The 17588-nt window shown below is 41.4% G+C and overlaps 1 protein-coding gene across 3 annotated transcripts in view; it reads right to left on the bottom strand.

The window, feature by feature from the left end:
* The window catches only part of LOC141964794 (ligand of Numb protein X 2-like), a 30812-nt gene extending 13603 nt beyond the window's left edge, over positions 1–17209 (bottom strand). For 2 of the 3 annotated variants that reach the window (XM_074915545.1, XM_074915542.1), the window contains exons 1-3: positions 17097–17209; positions 3935–4397; positions 1133–1359 (exon numbers count right to left, since the gene is read on the bottom strand). In XM_074915545.1, the coding sequence (XP_074771646.1) occupies positions 1133–1359; positions 3935–4335 (628 nt within the window). In that variant the 5' untranslated portion in view covers positions 4336–4397; positions 17097–17209. Of the gene's footprint in view, positions 1–1132; positions 1360–3934; positions 4398–16550; positions 16671–17096 lie in introns of those variants that run through there. The other variant, XM_074915543.1, reaches the window with a different exon arrangement.
* Between the last annotated feature and the right edge of the window lie 379 nt (positions 17210–17588).

Here is a 17588-nt window from a genome sequence, read left to right as displayed (position 1 = left end):
TACTATTTAGAGATTTATTTTTCTACTGTGACAGCTGGCCTACTAGAAGTGCACACATAACAAATGCCAATTTCCACAATGCCCATTAGAAAAGGGGACTACTGAGCTGTAATTACTGGTCTGCCCTTGCGGTGACTTTACCACAGGCAGCTCACTGCAACTTCCCTCCTCTAATTTCCTTTCCTCCTCTTTTCCCATCCCCCTTTAAAACAGGAGTAATGTTTACCTATTTACAGCATACTGAAGACTAAGCAATGCTTCTCAGACACTTTGAAGATGAAAGTTGTTGTTAGCAAGTTGTATTAAATCTGCCAGCACTGCAACATTTAGGCAAGCCCAACACTCCAATGAAGCCAAGCACACTGCCTGTTAAGGTGAACTGCAGAGATGCAAAACCTGCCCCAGGTGTACTTCGGAAAAAGCCAACAGAGAAGTAAACTGACCTGTGTATTAACTCTGGCACAGGCACAGCAGTTGCCAGCTCCAGCACCTGCACTCTTGGAAACTGAGACTAACTTTGAAATAAGGCACAGAGATTTCCACGCTGCTGTCTTCTAACAGGGTTTGAGACAAGCAGTTCTGTACTGAAGTGGAGATGGTTACTTTCATAAGGAAGGCTTTCATAACTGACTATTAATCCAAAAAAATAAGTTAGGCGATAAAAAACATATTTGCTGCATACATTTAGGGAGGCACTGACCACTCCAGGAAACTGTATATTTAACTTTCTTAACGAGATTAAGAAGCTGGAACATTTCCTACTTACTAATTATTTGGCTTCGGCAAGTGCTTTAAGTGCTGCATGCTCCCATGGACAGGGACTACCTTTGTTTGCAAAGAATACTGCAAATATTCACTGCAGTATAACAAGGATTCTCCAAATTGTTTTGCACAGACAGCTTTGTGCTTGTGAGCAGATCCTGCCACACCTGATGCACATGCATGCATCTCCCTTCTGCTCAAGGACAAGCTGAGGAAAGAGATTACTCCAAAGGCTACTAGTGGCTGAATAGCATTGAGGATATCTAAGAATGTTGAAGATACTTTAAAAATTGAATTGCCTGAGATAATTACCTCATTTTTATATTATAAAAGGTAATTACATAATTACATTTCTGTATCAAACTCTCACCTTCTTCAGTCTCCTCAAAAGCTGGATTAACCAGTCCAGGCTCTGCAGTCCCGAGCGATACCACAGCAGCTGCAGAGCTTTCTGCCACAAGTGACGATCCTCCACTTGGTACCTCTGGATCCTTGGGTGTGTTTGTCTCCACCTTGGTAGGAGGATCTTCCTTCCCTTTGGAAATGGGATTCTTTTTCCGCTGTAGTTCAGATTTGTATTTCTTGAAACCAGGACACCTAGAGAGAGAGAGAGTGTCAGTGACTAAGTGGCTAGTCTTTGCCCTTGTGGCCAACCCAGCACATGCAAGCTCTGACTGACAAAGGTACGTGAAGAAGCATGTTCAAGATCTCATCAGCTGCAAAGATTGTAACACAGATGCTAAAATTTATTCTCATTTGACCTTCAGATTCTACTTGTACTAGGATCAGTTTAAGAGCAGTCTTGTTATTTTATTATTTTCAAAATTAAGCAAATTCTTTAAAAAAAGGAGACTGTAATAGGAACAGGAGTCTCCCTTGCTAAATATTTACCTGGCAAACTCTCAGTGAAGAAAACAATACCTCTTAAAATACAAGCAAATACTTAGCTCTGACCTTTTAGAGATGACTATGAACTGTATCTTTATGCAAAGGAAGCGTCTCAAGTTTCAAGCTCAGCCTTGAATTAAGCTTCATTTTTAACAAATCAGTAACATGCAAGCAGAACTTGCTTTTTTTTTCTTCTGAATGAGACCTGACCCTCAGACAGCAGTCCACCTCCAGTCCATGCAGGTGATGGCTCTACTTGAATGGGAGCAATTTAGAGGAGTTTATAATCCCACTGACTGCTCCCCACACAGAGGTTCAAGAAGTAATTACACATTCAACAAAATGCACTCTGTATGCAGTCACACCAAAACCAGCCTATCTCAGCAAAAACGAGTGAGGAAAAACAAGCTCTTTTATCAAAAGTACTTATAAAAAAAGTGGAGGTAAGGAGGATGATGAATGCAAAAGCATCACTTTCGGAGACATGAGTAGTATTGGGTGTTTACCAGAATCACTTTTCAAATTAAACTTGACTATTCACATTCTGGCTAAATAAATTTCAACCCAGTATTCCTTTCTCTGGTTCATTCCGAGTCATTTATTCTCCAAACAGTAAGATGATTCTGAAACTTAAAGACAGAAGCTGATTGATCCACTTGTGCACATGTCCCTCTTAAGATGTCAAGAAACAAATTCATTTTACAAAGGGCAAAGAAATCCCTCATGAAAAATAGTTGCCAGATGCTTCTTATTCCCTTAAATCTCCTGCTATCGATTAATCTCACTTCAAACTAAGTAACACGAACACACAAATCACAGTATTTTTTTTTTTTTTTTCCCTTCTTCATTTTTCAGTCTAACTATGGTTACAGCCCAGGTGAAAGAGCCTTGATTTTTAGAACACACCCGCCCCAAGAAAGATACAAAGAAATATGAAATGTATAAGATTGATACAGTTTCCAGACAGGTCTCTAATGTAAACATTTAAGGGTGTCTCCCTCTTGTGCGTTTAACTCCTGTGCCAAAGCGATTAATAAGCAACAGAAGTTTACTGATACCAGAGTAGATTTACAAAGCAGAGAGGAAGGCCAAGCCCCAGCTACAGATCAGCTGGGCAGCCCTGTCCCTGCAGTCTAAGCATTCAACCCTGACTGATAACAAGCAAACAGTACGAAGAGTTATTTCAAGAAAAAGGAGATGCTAAGATTGAGGGAAAGGATACAAGAGCATCTTCCCTCACTTCCCCTGGCTGTAACACCAGCTCTCAGCTCAGTGGGTACCAAAGACGAGCAAGAACTGCAGGGATACATCCTTGGCTGGAACTGTAATAAGCATAACTGTTCCCTGCGCACTGGTTGACTTATTTTTAAACATGTCATTGCCACAAAAAGCTATGACACAGCTAAAGGGGAACAAGCCTGTTGCATTTCTCATTGCACAAAACACTGACAAAACACTGCCAATGAAGGTCTGCTTCCACCTGCAGTAGGGCTTGTACTTAGCTCCCTTTCCTGCAATCATTAACTAGGTAGGACCAAGTGTTCTTCAAGAGTCATGGCAAGAGCTCTTTGTCACCTGCTCTTCTTTTAAAGCTACAATATTCTGCTAGCCACCAGCTCAACCAGCAGTGGAAGCACCAAAACACATCTCTGCTGACAAGCACAAGAAAAAAGTCTCCCTTCCTCTAGACAAGGGGAAAAAAGGACAAAAAACCCACCTATTTTTCATTTGCTTCTCTTTCTTAGTAGAAGAATAAGAGAAGATAATGGAATTATAAGTAGGTGATTCAGCAACTGCGTAATGTGCAGCTTGGAGGGACTTACATTATTTGGATCAAAGAGTTATGTATTGCACGTCTTAATTGGACCAATTAAACTGGCAACACTGCACGATCTCTTGCTTCCAGAGTGTTGACTTTGTGCCTGTCTTTCTTCTCTGCGCAAGTGAAACAAGAATAAGCATGTTTATAATAATTTTGAGTCAGGTGCCCCAGATCAGGACACACAGATTTATATACATTTGATAGGTCTTGTGTCTGTGGACAACTTGCATGCAAGCAGGCAAGCACCTCACCCTTCGTCTCTGAAGCACATGTGAGCTGGCCTCCGTAACACACACAATGACGCTGCCTTCACCCACACACCTCTCTGGCCTCACCCTCTGTCACCTCTGGTGTCCCATTTTGTCCCAGATTAAGAACTGTTCTGAGAATGGATCTTCCTGGTCAGAAGCACAGCAGAGAGATGGCATTATACAAGGAATAATAATGTAAATTTGAACGTACCTGTTCTGCAGATGAGCTTCTAGTTCACACCGCTGCATTGTCTGCTGACACTCCGCCTTGAAAGGACAGAAGACGATCAGCTTATCCAACAGGTTTCGTACTAGAAGGCTGGACTTGTGGCACTGCTGGAAGGAGAGCTTTTTCCGATCCATAGGACAAAAATTATACTCCTGCATGAAGTTTTCGAGGCACTTAAAACAGTACGTATGTCCACAGGGGGTGTCCATAGGTTGGAGCAGAGGCTGAAGGCAGATATGGCAGATGAGTTCATCGTCCACTTCATCCTGGAAGTTGTAGAGATGATTGTCCAGCAAGAGGTGGAACTGACCACATTCGCAGCAGAGTTCACTAGCTTGGGAGGTGTGATCTTCTGCTACAGGATCAGCCATGATAGCCAGCATCAGGCACTCTCGGCCCAGCAGCAAGGAAACCTGTCACGGAGTAGCTGTCTGACAGAGGACCTCTAGTGAAAGGGAAAGAAAGAGAGATTTCCAGCTAACTGTCTGGTCTAGATCTAGCCAATTAAAAATTAAATCGTACTTCTGCCTTAAGTTTCTCTCCGGTATCTTCACCCCCACCTACACCCCGCCAAGGGTTCTTCCTTCCAGATCGACCCTGTGAATGATCAACCCAGGGACCAGAGAATTCAAGAATCTCCTTCAGTAAAATGATTTAGCACATTTGATAAACTGAAGCTCAAATTCTTTTACAGTGACACAGACTAGATAAAACCCTGCTAAACACACGAACTAGAAAACCTGAGACAAAAGCTGCATGTTCTTGAGGGAAAACAACCCAGAGAGGGAAGGGAAGGGAAAGAAAGGATAACCAAGATAATGATTTTTAAACTGACAATTTTTCTCTCTGGCTTTCCAGATTATACCAAATACTTCAAAAATATGTATGGTGGAAACATCAGTCTAAGGACTTCTAGTTGTCTGGACTTTCGTTTCATGTTTTGTGGGTGGATGACAAAAAAAAAAAAGAAGAGGAAGAAATTTCAAAAGAAACAAATCTAAACCACATTTTCTTCCTTTTAAGCCCACTCCCCTCAAAAAAGTTAGTTTTAACAAACAATGCATTGTTCCCCACTCATCCATGCCTAAATTCACCCATGGAAACAATTTCCTATAAAAAATTAAAACTTTCTAAGTCAAAAAAACGTAAAATATTGTCCAAATCACAATTTGTTGTAACGTTACAGAAAGGCTTGAGCTTCAGCTTCTTACGGTTAGGGACAACAAGATAAGGGACAAACTGAGTTCTGTGTTGCTGTCACTCTTCGATTTTAATTGAGATGTCTCCAAACACATCCATTTTGAATCTTGTCTATTGTAATTAAATATAAAATTCCCTTGAATTTGCTAGCAGATTACTCTACAGAGACTACTGCAGGAAGGATTTTTTTAACCTGGCAGTTATTTTAATGAAGAAGGAAATGTGGCACCAGATGAAGATAACACTGTATTACACAGTGGGGAGTTTTGTTGTGGTAGTGGTGGTGACGTTTTTGTTTTGTTTTTTAAACTTTACGTTAAAAAAAATCCCAAAGTCTTCTAAAACAACAACAAAAAAATGGCAGAACTGTGATGAAATGGAAAATTTCTGAGAGACAGCATGGAAAAGATCTGAAAACAATTGCTTTATCTGGAACAGGTAAAAGCCTAAGCAAGAGTGAACACTGGTCTGCACCAGTGCCTGGAGGACATGGCTGGCACACAGCAGCAGCTTTGGAGGAGGGTAGGCAAGAACAATAAGATAGCAAGAACGGCAAGAAAAAATTAGTCATGGGTTTCTAATAAAAATCATACATCACTCCAATTAATTGTCAAGCGTAAGTCAGCTATTTAATTAAAGGGATAACGTATCACCAACAGAATCAAGCCATTTTACAGGCGAATTTTTACCTAGCCATAGAAACTTGTTCACTTCAAAAGACTAAAACATTACTGTCACGGTTCCAGGTGGGTACAGGGCATGAGTTGTTTGCTTCTCCTGCTGCTGCAGTGCCAGAAAGCATCTTCCCCTTGAGGAAAGCACTCAGGCTGGATGTACATACCTAGCTCTTCTGTTTGCATTTACTCCTTAACTCTTGCATGACTGGCTCAGTGCTCCCCAAAAGAGAAAGCACAGTTCACAAACAGCACACAAGGAAATTCAAGCAGATGTATCTATGTCCTCTCTCTTAGAAATACCCCTGTTCTTTGGTACTTAGGTCCATCTCAAACAGGCATCCCTACTGTTTGCCTTATAAAATGTCTTCATGTGATCTTAAATTATCTTACAAATGAAAAAGAAATATTTCAACATCAGACAATCACTTAACATCACCTACTAATTCTAATCAATCAGCTCAGCACCAGCAGTCAACGAAACACCAAGCTTCCAAGGCAAACATCTACCAATAAGAAATACTTGTGCTTCGGGTTGTAGTATTTGCATAAAACTTTGGCAGGTGATTAAACAAATCTACTTTCTCAGTGAAAACAAGCCCCATGGTAATTTTGCTGATAAACTACTTTTATATGGGGATTTTTCAGATTATTTACTAAATTCATTCTCTGTTCTCTGTGTTTAAAGGTTATACAAGATGAATCCCATTTATGAGTCATTTAAAAACTTGTGGAAGATAAAAGTATCAGCACAATCTTACTGCTTTTTTCTTCCCTGTAAATCTAAACTGTTCTGCTCTTTCAGTTCTAGGTCCTTGAAAACAAGGTGTGAAGATTTCATTCAAAAGTGTCGAAGTAAATTTGCTTGTACACCACTGTCCTTTCAATAAGGAGGACACTCCTGCAGACACCAGGGAATCTAAGCCTGACACCTCTGTGATGAAACCCAGCCCACACCCTTCGGCAAGGCAGGAGTTAGTGAGCAGTGCAGAGAGGACAGCAGGCTCAAACAAGCCTACCGCTTGTTCAGTGATTCAGTCAGAAAGCAGATGTTCTGTAAGAGGAAAATTGCTAACATCTCGTTCAGCAAAGATGACTACTTCAGCACAACAAGACAGATTTTAAGTGTCTAGAGAATGCACTGTTTCAACACAACAGGCATGGTTCCCCTCCGCTTAAACAGACCAGTTTGATATATACTCAATCTTTTGCAGTTTCCATCAAATTTCAGTTACTCATTCTAACCTGTAGAATGACCAAACCCAACAATCCCCTTCATCCTTGTGTTGCTCTTTTTGTTATACTGTTCACCCTCTCCAGCTTCCTCCCAACTATGCCACCATGAATGGCATGTTCCCTGCTCCTGTCCACCTCTGCAGCACTGGGCTCTCTCCCTAGGCCTCACACATGTTTTGGCTTACACAACAATGCACATAGTATGAGGAAATCATAAAATCAGGATCTAGCTTGGTCCCAAGTTACTACTTACTGACTATATGAAAATGGTAAAGCCTGACATATGCTGCTGCTCTGATGGACTCTGCTCTAACAATATAATGCCTCTGGAAAAATGCCTCTGGAGTCTGAATTATTTAGAAAGTAATACACCATTCCTATACATGACAAAGAAGTGAAGGAAACAAACCAGCAGAAATCTCTTTGTATTTCCCCATTTCTTACCCTCTGTGGGCTAGAGAAAAGATTTATTTGGTATCACCTTTATCTTTACTGTATTTTTTTAAAAAGCACTGTTAGCTTTTTTTTTAAAGTAGGATTTCTTGTACTGTAACTGACTCAAAGAATAGGCTTTTTTTTTTTTTAAGGAAGACTTATCAGGTTGTCTAATCTATTTCCCTGCCAAAGCAAGACTATTCCTGACAATATTAGCACATTGCCTATTCTTGTTTTAACTCTGTTAGGGCACAGATATACACCCCCTCTGCACATCTACAACACTGTTAATAGCTCTAGTAGGGAGTATGCCAAGAACCACACTGACAGTGAGCCACTCGGCACCATCCCTGATGGACAAACTTGGTTCAGTTCTCCAAAGCAGCCCAGACATGTAAATAGAACCAGTAAATTACTTCTACCGATTATTTTTTAAAATCCTTTTAAAAGACCATAATTATCTAAGAAATCTTGTCATCCCTCCACTTGTGCTACAGTGACTGAAAAGGGGTTGTGGCAACCTGGCTACCCCAAGAGCAACATCCCTGCTTCCAGTATTACCGTTTGAAGGCTCAGCATTTCCAAATGCAGCTCTCGCTCCCTGTTTCTAAAGCACTTTACTCCACCACTGTTACTGTGGAGCACAGATTATGGCACAACTCAGTCCAGGCCTGTCTGCTCATACAATTCCAGCATTTGATACACTCATGAGCATATTTCATTAACATATTTACCTTAATGACATCTCTGTGAGGTATAATATTATTACTATTCCCATTTAAAGACTGAGAAATTACATAAGGATAGGCTAAAATACAGACCCACAGAGACATCAACTCATGGGAATTTAACACTTTAGTATGTCTCTGAATAGGATCTCAAGTGATCTACCTAACATCACAGAGGAAGCTCGGGGGGGGGGGGGGGGGGGGGGGGAGAAACAAAAAGAAGAAAATAAGATCAAGCCTGTTTCTATTAACTAACTATTAACTAACTGATTTATAAAACCACAAGTATGGTGAGTGAGTCTGACCACATTCCATATTGCAAAATAAAGAAACATGCAGCCAGTCTGCGGTAAGGACACAGAAGTGTAAAATTTTTCCTAACAGATTAGGATGACTAGAGGAACGCCTCCTACTGCTTTAGTTAAAAAATAATTTGAAAAAGAAATCTGGCAAATAAGTAGTTCTCAATATTAAAAAACTACTTGTGCCATGGCAAATATTTTGGAAATACAATGGGTTTTTGTTTTTATGCACTTGTAGGTTAGCACTTAAATGCTGATACAGATTGTTATTGAAAGCCCCAATATTAAGAGTTGGCTTTGAGATTGCAGGGCGCGTGCCCTACGTATACTGCTATGTAATAGTTCACTGCAATAATTATGCCAGTTATTATATTTATAACTACATTTCCCTGGGAGACTGGAAATGCAACATTCCAATTGAAGGCTAAACAATTAATTAATTATTTTTGGGGTGGACAAAACAAAGCCAGCACATTCTGGATTAAGATGGCTGAGGGCACACACCAGCAGGGCACTAACCCAAAAACCATCTGCTTACATAAAAGCAAGTTCAAGATGGATTCTAAAATAGCAAACCCAGTGCTCTAGCAAGAAACCATAAGAAAAAGTGGCAGAACTTTTGCTAAACGTTATTCAAACAGTTTTTACTCAGTTAAGAAGTTTTGTGTTTCACAGAGTGGCAATTTTCTTCATTCTAGAGACAGACAGACATACATTGTGAACACGTTCTGTAAAAGGGTTTTTCTTGCTCAATTTCATCTCTACTTTGAATGAGGATTTCATCTATAGGTTTTATTTGAAATGCACTACTGTCCTGACTGAACACTTCCAGTGTGCTGCTGCAGTGTTTCACAACCATGAGTACTGTCCTTAGTTTACCATAGTGGCACAGAAAATAGCATTGAAATATCAGAGGATTTTTATAAGTAGGTCAACTGTTACAAAACCCACAATACTAAACCCAAGAAGAGTTTCAAGTCATGACACAATGTCCTATTATCTTTGTTATTTTCTGATATTGCTGAAGATCGGGCCACTAAATGTAAAAATAGGAATTCAAGGCTTCTGTAAATGGTAAATTTATGCAGCTAAATAAGAAGCAACCCTTTCACTAATTAACCTTGCCTTCAAGCCAAAGGGTTTCTAATAAATCACCTCCAAGAGTGACTGCTCGGCACATATATGAACACTTTGATTAGAAACTCTAAATCACAGCTGCTTTACTGTATTCAGTATAAAGGAATATCAACAATTTTTAAAGTTTTCATTGCCCCCATCATTTATGTTCATTCTTTAACCAAAAATCTGAAAATAAATTGTATTCTGACTCCCTGGTGTTTCTCTGCTCATTGGACAATCTTGTATTTAATCTGCTTGAACTTCTGGGCAAGTATCTGGTTTCTCAACCAGAACACAGAAAACCAATTGTGTTTTCATTAATTATAGTCAGAAGCATTATCCTGTTAGACTAGAAAAGACTTATTATTCCAGGAAACTCTATTCTGAGAGATGTGCTAAAAGGCTTTGTTGACTTGAGCAAGACTATCCCAGGGAGTTTTCTCCTGAGCAACTTTGCAGTATAAACTCTCCAGCATGGTACATGGACTTAAATTTTTAACGTAATGCACTTCCAAGATAGATTTTTTTTTTTTTTAATGTTTTGTTGGTATATTTGGAAGTTCAGCACAAGAAAAGATGTCTTAGCTTTGTATTACTTATTTTTAAAATCTTATTAGCAATCAACATCTTAAATTGCAAACATACACCTAATTTTAGAAGGAGGAAAAGCTGACATGAAAAATTAAGAAGCTGGCACTTACAATTAATTTCTCTCCTTACCATATGCTCTTAACATTTGCTTCTCAGCTCAGTTAATATCACCACAGTACAGTAACTGTCTCACCAGTGACCCAGCATGCTAAAATAGTGGGACTACGCAAATGTCATTTCAACAATTAATACCAATCCTTTCTACAGAGCAGGAGATTCTGGTGTTATCATTCAATTAATATTATCTGGGTAACAAGAACCAATACATTTCCTCTCTCCTCCCTTCTTAAGGAATTAAGTAGTACTGTAAAATGCTTTCCACCTACACTTTTCTTCCAAGGGGATTAAACAGTGACTATTTTAATACACTGCTCTGAAAAAGGAATAATTTAAATGCCATCAAATAGAAGTGCTGCAGAAAAATCCACTTTATTAATAGTTTTTTCTGCTTTCTCACCTTGCTACATACACCATTCTTTCTATGCCCTGTCTTCCATGCAAATGTGCAAGTTGCTGGTTTTATGCTCACAGAAATTCTTCTCTTATGCCACTGAAATCAATTTGCTTCTTTGCAGAATTTGACCCAAAGACTCCTACGGAAGTTTCACCACTGGCAGCATGCATGGATTTTCTTTGTGTGTTCTTTATTTTTTTCCTACTGTGTTTAATCATCTCTCTCTAGGAAATTAAATACCCCCATCTCCACCCTCACCTCACCTACCTTTTGAATTTGGCAGCTATCTGCAATTCCATACCTAAAAATCAGTTTGATGTTTGTGGGAGAAGTTTTCTATAGACAAAGAAAGAAGGAATCCAATGCTATAATTTAAGGATAAAGAACCTAATCTGTAATTAATAACCAAGGCTTCTCTTGCAATTAAAGCAAAAAGCCCAAAACCAAAACAAAGAGGGATTAGGAGATTTGCTGCTAAAATTTAGGTTTATCTAAATAGTTGGTAGCATGCTTACTTTCCAGAGAGTTAGATCTGAGGACAGGAGGTAAAGATCATGTGTCTATTGGCTATATATGAATACCAGATGCTCTTAGCACATCACTCTCTGTGTGTCTACCTGTAAATTCCTTGTATACAGAAAGAAAACAGCACCATGGTTTTCAGAATCTGAAATAAGCATGTAATACCCAGAGGCTTGTCTTGAGTATAAGCCTTCATAACTAGCCAGCCCTGATAGCTACTACTCTTGCAGTAGCCTGACAAAAGAAAACCTGTACAATGCTGTCCATTTGTAATCTGGGGGGTGTATTTGCAATATAGGTCAGAAAAAAAAACAGATGCTTTCTTATCACAAGATTTCTGAAGCATACAAGGGAAGAAGCAGACAGTTCATTATATAACTGTATGTTTTTAAAAGTCACTGTTTGAATACCCTTACCAAGGCAGTCATCACTGTATATATGTAAAAGTAATGTGAGTAGGGGGAGAGGGGAAGAGACAGACTGTTGCATTTGGTAGACATACTGTATTTCTATAGCTCTAAGCCTTGCCTGTCTTGTGAGAAAGTCCTACAAAGCTTTAATCTCTAATCACACTCTGTCAAGTGTTACTTTAAAATTAAATAAAAATAATTTCAGTTTAAAGAAATTAATCTTGGCTATTCTCAACCTTGAGCATGAAATCATCTGTTTTCAAGGGTAGTTTAAAAAAACCCGAACACTTTCACAAATATTGTTTTCTACATAACTTTACCATAGGCGATCCAGCAGCATAAAAGCAGTTTTGCACCTGGTGATGAAATATTTCCTATCAACAGACAGCTAGCTACAGCTGTTAACATCAGAAACATCAGATTAGGGCTTGACTGCAGGATATAAAGTAGCACAGAACTTTTCATTACTCACACAAAGTCAAATTCCAGTCTCAGTTGCAGTAGCATTTTTTTTTTTTTATGGTGTTCTGTTTTAAGTTAGAGCATTTGACACAACCTAGGACATCATCCCTTCATAGCAATAGGCACTTGGAATCTAAACTCTGCAAAATAAACCCAATGATCAGTGACAAACATGCAGCATGGATGAGTGCTATTCTAGAAGGACCATCAAGTTTCTCTCGGTCCTCGCTCTTTTTTCTCAACGGCTCCAGACTGCCCCAGCCTTTACTTGATGCCGTCAGCAACAGGAGGGCAGATCACCCTGCTCAGTATACAACACCCCAGACTTCCTTTCACAGGGTAAGAGGGCATTTTATCAAAACCGGTGCAAAGTACTTTCTAGCCCAAGCTTGTTCCCACTAACTAAACTGAATTAAAAGATAATTTAAGTCTGTAATTCCCCTTTACATTCCATTTTACCATCAGATCACGGTAAAGGGAAAAGAAAGAAAACAAGTTATCTTCATTTAAACAAAAAAACCCAACACCTAATTCCCTAGACCACATCTTCTTAGACTGTGACTCCTCAGGGTGGCGTGCAGCTACATTTGAAGTTAGTTTAAACTCGCGCCAGTGCCTGTGGGCAGGCAGAGCTGCTGCAACCAGTAGCTGAAACGGCCTTTGCCACAGATGGCAGCTCCTAAGTAAATAAGCACTCTAGTAGAAGTAAAAAAAAAACAAAAAAAAACCAAAAACAAAAAAACAAACAAAAAAAAAACAACAACAAAAAAAAAAAAACCCCACACCTTTCCCTAGAGATTTAGAGAACAATGTTATGGCTCATTTTTAAAAGACCTGAGTCGAATTCTGCTGCAAAGGACATCTGTATTTCAGGTTCATGAGTTTAAGTACAGTTGCACGTGTAATTTAAGATGCCTTTGCACCACAGAGTTTCTCCCGATGTATCTTGTTGACTTCAGACTTAAAGCAAACAACTCTCTCAGCTATAGGGAAACAAAACTGCATGAGGCATTTTTTATTTACTTTTGGCCTTTTTTTTTTTTCAAATCCTATCCTGATTTAAAGCTGTGTCCAAGCTGGTATCAGAAACAGGTCTTTAACAACCATTGTTATCTTACCTTACTGGGCACATATTTACAGTATACATAAATCGGTAATTATGTTATTGTTTCCCTTGTTCTAAAAATAATTTTTAAATGGGTATGGCTGTGTCACCAGTTAAGAGAGCTGGAACAACAGACCAAAGTCCTTCCACTATCCATAAATCAATGCAGCAACCGCATTCTTCCTTAGCCACCGTCCGGATATATGTAGGAATGGGGAAGCAACCTCCTTTCTCTGTTCAGTTTTCAGCCTGTTGAGATTAGAAGTAAAGTAGCCAAGTAGCCCCAGGTGTTAACCTCACAGGGAACTTTTTTTTAATCCTAAATACAAAAAGGCCCAGAAGACCCATTACGTTTATTTTTATGTATCCTACTTGAAATAACCATACAGCAATTTTTGTTCACTACCAGTTGAGATCATGTAAAAGAGGATATCCTCAGATCTAAGGTTCCCAGGGCAGGGACTGTTTTACTTACTTATTTTCTATTTAGAGACCAGGAATAGCACTTACTAGCTGAGAAGAATTTATCTGTTATTTATTAGTCTAGGGGCGGGAGGTTAATAAATCTGAGAACTTTACAAATAAGGCTGATCATGATTTACTGGACTTTCAACAACTGATGTCACAGGTGAGCCCCTTAAACTCTCAGAGGAACAGGTCAAATTTTACCTCAACCCCTTTTTAAGAGGTGTCAGAAAAACAGCTTTTAAAGAGAGTCTGCTGCAGCTGTTTACAAAACTTGCATGAGTTAAGGCCCAGCCAAAGAGCAGACAAAGCTAGACAACACAGTCTTTTAAATACATAATCACTTCCAGTATTTCCCTTCCAGAATATTCCAAATAAGCAACACTACAGTCTTCAAACAAAATTTGCATAGAGACCCTCTAAACTCAGGGGACCACTATATAAACATAAAACCAGCCTTCGCCTGTAAACTGATGATTGCCTCTCCAAATTCCTCCAGCTTTATTCCATTTCTATCCTTCCAGCCCTGAGTGTTTTTTCCTGGACCAGCACAGTAATTCCTACTACTCATGTTCATCTAAATCCCCTCTAACACTTCAGATGGTTCGTGAGATGGGCTTATGAGCAATTTCTTACCCAAAGTATCAAAAAAATTGCCAGATGTTTTCAAACTCAATTCATGTCAAGAAATTTATAAGCCAAGAAGAACATTTTGTGTGTTATAAATCAGGGAACAAACTGACAAGGGACTGTCAAAGACAATTACTAACAAATGTATGAACAGCACCACTAAAGTAAGCTGAGAAAGAAAAGCCAAACAAGAGGGTTTTGTATTAAACCAGCAAAACATACACAGGCCTGTGAGTAAGACAACAGCTGCAACTACTCTGGCAAGATATACACGATCAGAATGAAATGATGCAGCTTAATTTTCAAAGTGAAATCAATACAACAGTTGCAGCAAAGTTTGGGGTTTTTTTTTAATGCAGAAAACAAGAAATATATGGCAATGCAAAAGGAAAAGTAACAAAATAGAGCAGGGGGTGCTTTGTGAACTACAGATATTTTATTCTGCAATTATATTTATTCTTTTAAATTTACTCCTATTATACTATTAAGTCTAAGACTCTACAATCTCATAAGCATGTGTGGATTGATCTAGTAGCCATACTTCGGGAAGTACAGCACTACAATGGTTTACAAAACCATTAATTACAATTTCTAATTGAAGTTACTGGAATCAACATTCAGGTAGCACTAATGTTATCCAGAGTAGTCCTCAACCTGCTTCATCCAGTATCTTTGAACTTCATGGAGTTTTTTTTGAGGTCTTTTAGCTGCCAGGTCCCTTCTGGAGCTGTTTCTTCCACCTTTTGCAGCTCTCATTCCCAGGCCATATGGTCGGGTTTGTTTCTTAACTCTTGTTCACTTCCCTCACTATTCATTTGGTTAGAAACTTTAAAAGAAACTTGGCTTCAACAGACAAGGTTCCTTTTTGCTGCACACCACAGGTCCTTCTCTCTGTTTCATTTTGTTGGGGTTCTATGCTAGTGCAACTCCGTTATTTAAATGAGTTACATATACCTCAAGCTTGCATACTAGAGCAGACATATAAATAAGGTGAATGAAGGTGTGGATTTACAGCACAGCTGAGTTTTCCAACAGCTAGTGAACCCCACATAAAGTTGGCCTCCTGTTTATCATTTCCCTGCTCAGTCCTCAGCCACACGAGTCCTTTGTTTTTCCCTGCAGAAGCACTGGTGCTGTTCTGACTTCGTGATCTGGTTCAGAGAGCAAATCTCTTTGGGGGAGGGAATAAATATTACCTCTGCCTTAGACCCTTTCCATAGCAGACACACTACATCTGTTTAGTCACATTGTAAAAGAAGAGTGTGAGTGTGTAATTTAAGAGAAAGAAGTTTTGTTTTGAAGGAGCCATGTGCACAATCTGCTTTCTCTTTGCTGGAGAACTGCCAAAAGAGCTCTGGCCTTCAAGCATCAAGGACAAACGTCAGTGCCATCCCTCAGAGGCACAGCACACAACTGGCATTGCTGCAGGAGGACAACTACAGTTCTTTAAACTACACCACACCACCCAAACCTTGGGCTGCTCTGGAGTCTCCAGAGGCTAAAGGATTAGACTGGACAACTCTGGGGCTGTGTGTCAGTGACAGAAATTTCCCACGGCTGCCTACTATCTCCATAGGCTTGTACACCGTGACCCTGCCCTGACATACCCTTTCCACAGCAGAGACCCCCCTCAACACTTACTATCTGCACTTGAGCTGGAATAGCGTTTCATATGGAGTCTTTATACAGTTCTGGTCCTTTCGCCTTGGCTAAAAACCTGGAGCAGAAAGTGAAAATATTACCCCTTTTGGCTTGTTAAGCAATAGGGAAATATTCATTTTGCATTCCTTACTTTACCAAGGTAAAGTAGGACCAAAAAAAACACTCAAGGAATTGAAAGTGCTATTTCAAGCATGGTTTAAAGCAAACTAAGCCTACACTGCCACCGAAAGGGGCAGTCCCGCTCTCCCTGCCACCTCCTATGCTGGCATCAGCTGGCAGCTGCCTGTTCTGTTCGTTTTCAATCAGATAAAGAGGCTAATGTCAGAAGTAGAGAGAGGTCAAGTGCACACAACCGAGCAGCGAAGCAGAGTGGGATCGTCCCTTTTAGCAGCACATGGCCCCACCTCGCTTTAAATGCCCCACGAAAAACTCCTAAATAAAAAGCATTCCAGTCATGTAGCATCCCTTAAACGTTTCTTTCCAAGCCTCTTACAAACCTCTCCAGAGCACTACTTCATATTTCACATCACCTGTATTTCTTACCTTTAAGGCATTTCCAAAATGTCCACATCATCACGTTACTCTCCTTTGCCTGTTATCTCAGCTCCTATTTATAGGCTTTTTCTGCATTAATTACCAGCACGGCACCAGAAACTTGCCAACTTAATACCTCTCCATCTGCTAGCCAAGGAATTTTGCCCGAGCGTCCTCCTCCGACCCACACAAGCGGCCAGAACGCCGAGTTTGGGGTGTCCGGCCCAGGCCCGAGTGCTGCTTGCCTGCCTGACCGACCTCGGAAGAGTTAAACCCCGGGGGCAGGCGGGCGGGCGGGCAGCCGTCACCTGCGCTGCCCAGCCCCAGCCGTGCTTACCGCACGGGGTGAGGATACCAGCCCCAGCTGACTCTCCCCCCTCGCTCGGTCACGGCTGGGAAACCCTCGGCCGGGAGAACCGGGCGCCTGGGCAGGAGCTGCCGCCCTCCGCCGCTTCCACGGCGGATCCGCGACCCCCCGCGGCCTCCCGCCCCTCAGCCGCGGCGGGAACCCCGCGCCCCTCACACACACACACACACCCCGCCGCCCCCCCTCACCTGCAGGCGCCGGGGGCGGGAAGGGGGCTCGCTCGCCCCCGGGAAGGGGAGGGAGAAGGCGAAGGAAACCCAGCGCCAACTCGGCCTGCGACGGCGGCAAGCGCGGCTCCTCCACCAAGTTTCCGGGCGGGGAAGAAAGTCGAAACCTACGTGAGAGGAGGAGGCAGCGCAGCCGCCCAGGTGTCGCCCGCCCGCCCGGCACGGCTCAGCCCTGCCCTCCCCGCCGCGCTCCCCTCCTCCTCGGGCCGGCCCGGGCCGCCCACAGCCCCAGCAGCCCCGCTCCAGCCCCGCCAGAGAGCGCCGGGCCGACGCGGGGCGCCTTGTTGTCCTCGGCCGCCTGCGCCGGGCTCTCCCGCTCCCCTCAGGCTCTGCCCGGCCCCGGGGCTGGCGGGGCCGCCGCGGCGGGCGGCTGGGGCGGCTCTGCCCCGCTGTCCGGTCGCGGTGAGCCGGTGAAACAGCCGCGGAGGGCAGGGGCTGGGGGCTCACCTCAGG

This window comes from Athene noctua, chromosome 11 (genome assembly GCF_965140245.1).
Source record: "Athene noctua chromosome 11, bAthNoc1.hap1.1, whole genome shotgun sequence".
NCBI lineage: Eukaryota > Metazoa > Chordata > Aves > Strigiformes > Strigidae > Athene > Athene noctua.
This window is presented reverse-complemented; position numbering and strand designations above follow the sequence as displayed.